The sequence below is a fragment of the Ipomoea nil genome, unplaced genomic scaffold (assembly GCF_001879475.1).
Source record: "Ipomoea nil cultivar Tokyo-kokei standard unplaced genomic scaffold, Asagao_1.1 scaffold3172, whole genome shotgun sequence".
Taxonomy (NCBI): Eukaryota; Viridiplantae; Streptophyta; class Magnoliopsida; order Solanales; family Convolvulaceae; genus Ipomoea; species Ipomoea nil.
The window spans coordinates 2,866,126-2,873,945 of NW_017619600.1; the positions used below are offsets into that span (position 1 = coordinate 2,866,126).

Here is a 7,820-nt window from a genome sequence, read left to right on the forward strand (position 1 = left end):
GATGCCCTCATCACTCTTTGGGTCAAACTTTCCTCTTTGTTCCCTATCAATTAGTACATAACATCTTGTTCCAAATACTTGAAAGTACTTTAAATTTGGCTTCTTCCCTTTCCATATCTCATATGGTGTCTTAGACGTATCTGGTCTGAGGTATACTCTATTCACAGTATGACATGCTGTGTGTACTGCTTCAGCCCAGAAACGTTGTGGCAGATGCGATGCATGTAACATAACTCTAGCCATTTCTTGTAAGGTCCGGTTCTTTCTTTCCACCACACCATTCTGTTAAGCTGTTCTGGGAGCTGAGAACTCATGAGCTATACCATTTTCAGAACAGAAATCTGAGTATAGAGAGTTTTCAAACTCTTTCCCATGATCACTTCTCATCCTTTGGATTTTTATTATTGGTTAATCTTTTTCTTTCTGCACTCTTATGCATAGAGTCTTGAATGCATTGAATGCCTCAGATTTTTCCCTCAGAAAGTATACCCAGCTGAACTGAGAGAAGTCATCTACACAGACAAAGATGTATTTCTTTCCGCCAATGCTTTCAGTCTGAGTTGGTCCCATGAGGTCTATATGAACTAGTTCTGGACATCTCTCAGTAGTGATCACTTTTACAGCTTTGTGAGGAGCCCTTATTTGCTTTCCAATTGCACATGCTCCACAGACTCCTTCGTGTTCTATTTTGAGCTTTGGTATCCCACGAACAGCATCTAACTTGATCATTTTATCCATATCTCTGAAGTTTATGTGACCCAATCGTCGATGCCACAGTTTTGATTCATCTGTTTTAGATATTAGACATGCAGTTTCATTGGTCAGAACGTAACAATTGTCAGAGGATCGTGTTCCTTCCATTACCACTTGGTCTGCTTTATCACGAACTCAGCAGCAGTCACGATTAAAGCACACGTTCCAATTTTGATCACACAGCTGACTGATGCTAATGAGATTTGCTTTCAGTCCACTGACTAAGAGAACTTCATCCAGATGTGGTAAACCTGGAACATTTAGGATACCTTTTCCAACAATCTTTCCTTTTTGCCCGTCTCCATACGTAACTGATCCACTGCTAGGTTGAATAGACATGAGACACTTGACATTCCCAATCATGTGTCTGGAACATCCACTGTCGAAATACCATCTTGTTGCAGTCATAGAGGCGGTCAGAACGATTGTGGGGTAGCAGATTACTTCTGATTTCCTGACCCAAACTTGTCTCACGAAGGGAGTAATGGACTTGTTCTGATATTTCTCCTTCCTTTGATCTTTGTAGAAGAAGTAACATTCAGGTCGGGTATGCCCTTTTTGTTTGACAGTAGTGACAGATGGGTATGTATTGTCTGACTTTTACAAGCTTGGTCCTGAACCTTGAGTACTGGGAATGTATTTTGAATCTGCCAGATTGAGGGTCAGCAATCCGAGTGTGTATGATCCCTTTCTGTTTTATCTGTGATGATTGACTTTGATCATAATTGTGAAATGATCTATCTACTGATGTTCCTTCTTTTATAAACATAGGTGCCATCTTTGAGGACTCTCCTCGTTCAAAACCAAGTCCCTTTTTGTCATTGGGATTTCGACCAGAATCCAGAATTTTGTCTAAGGTAGAGGTGGTATCCATCATCTTGATTTTCTTCTTCAGATCCTCCAATTCCTTTATCAATTTTCCCTCTTGTGATCTTATCTGGGTAATGAGATCTTCTTTTAGGACGAGTTCAGTAGATAGTTTCTTCAGGTGATCATCTCGTTGCTTCAGATCGTCATTCAGACTCTTGTTAACTTTCACCAGTTGTTCCCAACTTCCAACTAGTTTAGCAAATTCCAGTTCCAGTTGTGTATGTCTCTCTTCAAAGTCATCTGATGGTATGTAAGATTCTTCATCGGTATCATTCTCTTCTGATGATATAAAGAAGGCCACGAAGTTTCCCACATTTTCATCAGCCTGATCATTTGCTGCTTCATCTTCATCATCACTGAGGGTAGCTACCGACATAGCTTTCTTCCTTTTGAGATAAGTTGCACATTCAGATTGTATATGTCTGAATCCTTCACACTCTCGACATTGCACTGATCTGTTTAGGGGTCTAACTGTGTCAGTCGAATTACTTCTGATTTGTCTTGTTCGGCCACTTTGAGACTGACTGTTCTGTGAGAAGGAAGGCGTTTCTGTTTTCTGATATGAGGAGTTTCCACTTTTGTATTGTGTCCTGTTGGGTTGTCCTTGACTCCTTCGGTTGATGCCTTTCAATATTTTCTTAAAGTTCTTTGTTAGTAGGGCCAAGGCTTCGTCATCAATTTCATCTATGTCAGATTCTCGATCAGCTTCGGCAACAAAAGCTACTGACTTGCCTTTTCTGTGATTATAGGTTCATCATCAGCTAGCAGTTCAAGTTCATAAGTGTGTAAACTTCCCATAAGTTCACCCACACTCTTTTTCTCCCAGCCTGAGTGTTCTTGAATTGCAGTCACCTTCATTCAAAAACGTTTGGGTAAAGATCGAAGGATCTTTTTGACCACTCTTTCATCAGTAAAAGGTTCACCAAGTACTGGGGCTCTGTTCATCAAATTCTGAACCCGACTGTGAAAGGTTGAAATCGTTTCCTCTTCACCCATACTGAGAGATTCAAATTCTGATAATGCCAACTGAAGTTTTGACTGCTTGACATCACTGGTACCTTCGTATCTGGTTTCAAGAGTGTCCCATACTCGTTTTGCTTCTTTTATTCCGGTGACAAGAGTAAAGACTGATTCATGCAGAGATCCAACAATAGAATTTAGTGCCTTATTATTTAAATCAGAGGACGTCATCTCTTCTTCAGTCCATGTCTCAATAAGTTTGGCCCCAGCAGTTCCATCAGCATTCTGAACTGTCGGAGGACTCCATTCAGTGAGGACAGTACAGTATACTCTGGTACCTTGTGCCTGAAGATAAATCTCCATTCGAGCCTTCCAGAAAGAATAGTTGTGGCCATCCAATTCAGGTGGTTTCATGCTTCCATCCATCCTGAATCAAAAAGACACCCAGCCAAAAAACACAGGCAGAAAGCAGACAAATACCCAACAGACAACAAGATAAACAGCTTCTTAACAAGAGAAAAATGCAAAACAAAACTTCCCGTAAGGATCAAGTCATTGTGTAGACTTAAAAACTCTGATACCACATGTAATTTTGCATTTTCCCAGATTAAGATAATTATTAGCAATAAGCACTGTTGTAGAAGACTGACTGATGTGACGACGTGAGATGTCAGTCAGACAAATAGATAAAAGATTAGTTTGTCGAGGGAAAACTAAAACAGACAATAAAGGCACACAAACGATGTTTACCCAGTTCGATACAGTGTGTATCTACGTCTGGGGGACGATCACCGAGGCGTCCAATACACTAACTCATAATCCAATGTACAAAGGTAGAGAAACAAGAATCTCACCCAAGTGTCCCACACAAGGTACGTACCCAGTCTACAAAGGTTTAGTGGATTGTTGAAGGCGGAGAGCCACGCATGCAGAAGTCCAACGAAATCCCTTCGATTGGAGAGCTAACTCTGATGCAGTCCACTTCAATGACGCAGTCCCACGTTGTTCCCACAACTGGGTGATCTTCGCGTCCTTTCGTTTAAGCAACGATAGTTCTTCTCAAGTTCTTCATCATAATCACCAAGAACATATACCCTTGAGAAGAGGCATAATTAAAGATGTGATCTTATGTATAGCAAGGAGTGCTTTTTTGTCTTCTTAAAACGTAACCCTAATTCTTGACCGAATGAAGATACTTATACTTCCTTGGTAAGAACACTCTCCAAAAATATCTTTGATTGTAGATGGTAGGACAATTTGTGAAGAATGCAATCTTAAAGATTCGGTCCATACCTTCCAAAACAGATCCGCTGATATTCTTTCCAAAACTGTCTTCTCAAACCGCGTTCAGCATTTTGGAAACATCTCCCTTTATCAGATCTTCAGTGTCAGTGCGTCTGTTGAAGTGTCTGATCAATCAGTCTTTTGTAAAAGTAAACAGACACCAAACTAAACCCTATCTTAGTTTGCCATAATAATATTGCCAATTATATGTTGGGGTTTTATGGAGAAAAACAAAACACTAACAAGCCTTGTCAGGGGTTGGGCTATTTTGGTGAAATCGGGTACAAATCTTCGATAGTAACCGTCCAACCAAAGGAAGCTCCTAACCTCTGGAACTACCTTTGGTGTGGGCCATTCCTTGACTGCGCAGATCTTGGTTGGATCTACCCTGATCCCCTCATTGGTTAACACGTGGCCCAGGAATGCCAAGCTGTCCTTCCACAATTCACAGGGTATAGCTGATTTTCCCCCAGGGTTTGTAAGGTTGTGCGGAGGTGCTTCTCGTGTTCCTCCTTGTCTTGTGAGTAGACCAAGATGCCGTCGATGAATACAATCATTGTAACACCCCATGTTACGATCCCTAAAACCAATTAATCATTTAACCAATTACCCAAAAGAAAGAATTAAATCACAATAATTAAATTAGGAAAGGCCCACCATAGTCCATGCGCCCTTATCCCTAAACCCAATCCTTAGTCCCAAAAGGAATAGAATTAGCAAGCCTATAATATTAATTCCTAATTAGGACTCCTAAATATATAAATAGGGGACTTAAGAGGCACCTAGAACCCCCCCACCACAATAATCCCTCACCACACAAGAAGTTCCAAGAATTCCCTTAGGAGAAATCAAGAAAGAAGAAAGCTTCAAGAAAGACCCTTCATAGCTAAGGAATTAATTAAGGCTAAAAGGTAACCCATGTCTCAACAAAACCTATTTTCATAGCTATGATTCCCCTCTTAGGATTTCCCCATATTATTGTGTATTGATGATTTGTGATATTATTATTGATGATTGGTGGGATGATTCCATGGGTGATCTTGATGATGAGAGGTTCTTGATAATTATGGTGTTCTTGACGATTATATAACGTTCTTGATAATTATATGGTGTTCTTGATGTTCTTAATGATTATATGAGGTTCTTGATAGTTATATGATATTCCTACCGAATCTTGATTTTAGAAGATGAATTGTGTTCTTGTTGATTTAAAAATAATTAGAACCCTAGGTTATATCGTGGAATCCGTATGGTATTATTCTTGGTATATTGGGTGGGAATTCGCATGATTGGGTGTTTAGAAAAGCATGATAGGTTATGTTCCATATGTTTCTTGATTTTGATCCGTTAATTGTCCACGTGTGTTATCAATTGCGTTTGAAAGTGTCTAAGCATGGTTTCGGGTTCCACAAAGGTTCCCGGGGCGTTTTTGGTGAAAAAGAGTCAGTGGGGGGTAGGTGGGAGTAGGGGACCCGCCACCTACCCGCGGCCTATTTGGGCAACGCCGGCTGGGCAGCTGCCCGCCGGGCACCCGCTGCCCGGAACAGTGCCGCCAGCGGGCAGCCGGCGGGTGACCCCTCACCCACCGGCTACCCGCTAGTTTGTACCCAATTTGAGATTTTGGCTTCCCCGTTTGATGTTCCCCTGACCCCCGTGGTGTCCCAACGGACTCCGTTTATCGTGCCTATGTCTAGTTTGATATTTCGGGTACCGTTCGTAGGTTGTATGAGTCTTATATATTGCATGCTAGTTGAATTGGTATCCCGTTGACCTAGGTGAAAGAAGTATGAACCCCTTAGGATTATTCTTAGTATGTGAAGGATCACGCATAGGTTTTGTTATACGCTTTCTCCCCCTTCCCAATGTGTTAATGTGGGTTGCATGTGCTTGCTATGTGTTATGTGTGCATGATACCCCAATTCGGTTGCGATCGGATTGGTTATTCCTGAGCTGCGGTTCAGAAGCTGGCTGCGGTCAGATTTACACTCCCGGGCTGCAGTCCACCGTTTGGTTGCGATCAAACGTTTCTACATGAGCTGCGGTTCATATTTCCTGGCTGCGGTCAAATGACATACTCTTGGGCTGCGGTCCACTATTTGGTTGCGATCAAACTATGATGAGCTGCGGTTCATCGGTCGGTTGCGATCGACCCCTCCGTGTTGCGATACGGGGCAGGGTGCTGCGGGGCCGTGTCAGAGCTATATGCGCTGACCCTCATGTATGGGCATGCAATTGGTCCTGTGGCGCCAACAAAGTGTGCTATGTGATGAGATACGGATGAGTGGTTGTTATGAGTGTCTTGGGGATGTGACTATGGGATTTATACTAGGAATCGTATATGTTGGGTTATGATTATTAATTATGCTTATCTTTACCTGTCTTGCCTGTTTGTAAACTATATATGTTTGGTATAACTGTTGTCTGTGCTTAGCTCTATCTGTCGAGTCTACCCCTGTTTTAAAAGCTACAGTTCGTAGGATATATCTTCATGTTCAAAATGGTTTTCGTATATCTATATATATCTCTATATGTATTGTATTTCAATGTGTTGGAGTGGGTTACCAGCATCTCTCGCTGAACAGATATATTTGGCTTTCAGGCACAGACGAGTAGATCACTGGAGCGCGCTAGAAGCTTGGGGCGTAGCTTAGATAGTTTTGCCTTTCGGCCTGCGTGTCATGATTTAGTATTGATACTGATTGAGGTTTTAGAATTTAGCCTGTGCACCCGAGTTCTCTAGCTCGGGTGTGGCATAGCACCTCGTACTCTTTGTATCGTATTTTGGGATTTAATGAGATTCTATCTTTATTATATAAGTTTTAAAAGTCTTGAAAATCTGGGGTGTTACAATCATGAAGTCATCAAGGTAGGGTCGAAATACACGGTTCATGAGATCCATGAATACTGCGGGCGCATTGGTTAGCCCGAATGGCATTACTGTGAACTCATAGTAGTCGTAGCGGGTTCGGAAGGCTGTCTTTGGAATGTCTGGGTCGCCCACTTTTATTTGATGGTATCTGGATCTCAAATCGATTTTCGAGAACACCCCTGCTCCCTTGAGTTGGTCGAACAAGTCGTCTATCCGAGGGAGGGGATACTTGTTCTTTATGGTAACCTGATTTAATTCCCTGTAATCAATGCATAATCGCATGCTTTCATCTTTCTTTTTGACGAACAGTACCGGTGTTCCCCATGGTGAGGTGCTGAGGCGTATGTACCCTTTATCTAACAAGTCCTGTAGCTATGCTTTCAGTTCTTGCATTTCTTTTGGTGTCAGCCTATAGGGTGGCTTTGAGATAGGGGCAATGCCTGGCACCAAGTTCACAGTGAATTCCACTTACCTGGGTGGAGGTACTCCGGGGATTTCATTTGGGAAAACGTCCGCGAATTCGTCCACTACCGGAATTATCTGTGGTTCATTATTTTTGGCATCCAAATCTTCAATTGAGAACAAAAAGGCTTCGTGCCCTCTTGTTAAGTACTTCTTCATTTTCATCATGTTCACTATTTTGATTTCTGAATTTTTGGGGGATCCGCGGTAGGACACCCATTTCCGTTCGGTCCCCCCAAGACCACTTTTTGTTCGCCGCATAGGATCTGTGCCTTGAATTTCCCCAGCCAGTCCATTCCCAAGATTACCTGTATTCCGTCCAACTTGAACTGGATTAGATTGCTAGGGAATTCTATTCCACCGATGGTGATCATTATGTCCTTGTACATGCGATCACACTTCAACACTTCGCCTGATGCCACTTTGACTCTTAGTTGTACCCCTGTACCTGTGGTTAAACCGAGCCTTGCGGCGAATTCGACTGCTATGAATGAATTGGTGGCTCCTGAATCAAATAGTACAATGGCAGGAATGGTGTGCACGAGGAAGGTTCCGGTGACTACGTCACTGTGTCCGATTCGGGCTCTACTCAAGGCAAGGATCCTTCCATGGGTGATTTCCG

At 42.3% G+C, this 7,820-nt stretch overlaps 1 protein-coding gene across 1 annotated transcript; it reads right to left on the reverse strand.

The window, feature by feature from the left end:
* Window positions 1–408: 408 nt before the first annotated feature.
* Window positions 409–7,366, reverse strand: LOC109168107. The gene is made up of 8 exons (XM_019317153.1): window positions 7,209–7,366; window positions 2,521–3,010; window positions 2,356–2,475; window positions 2,096–2,247; window positions 1,374–2,009; window positions 1,023–1,264; window positions 586–872; window positions 409–498 (listed from the first exon to the last, which is right to left on the reverse strand). Exons 1-8 carry the CDS (start codon window positions 7,364–7,366, stop codon window positions 409–411), a joined length of 2,175 nt encoding a protein of 724 aa, XP_019172698.1.
* Window positions 7,367–7,820: the final 454 nt, after the last annotated feature.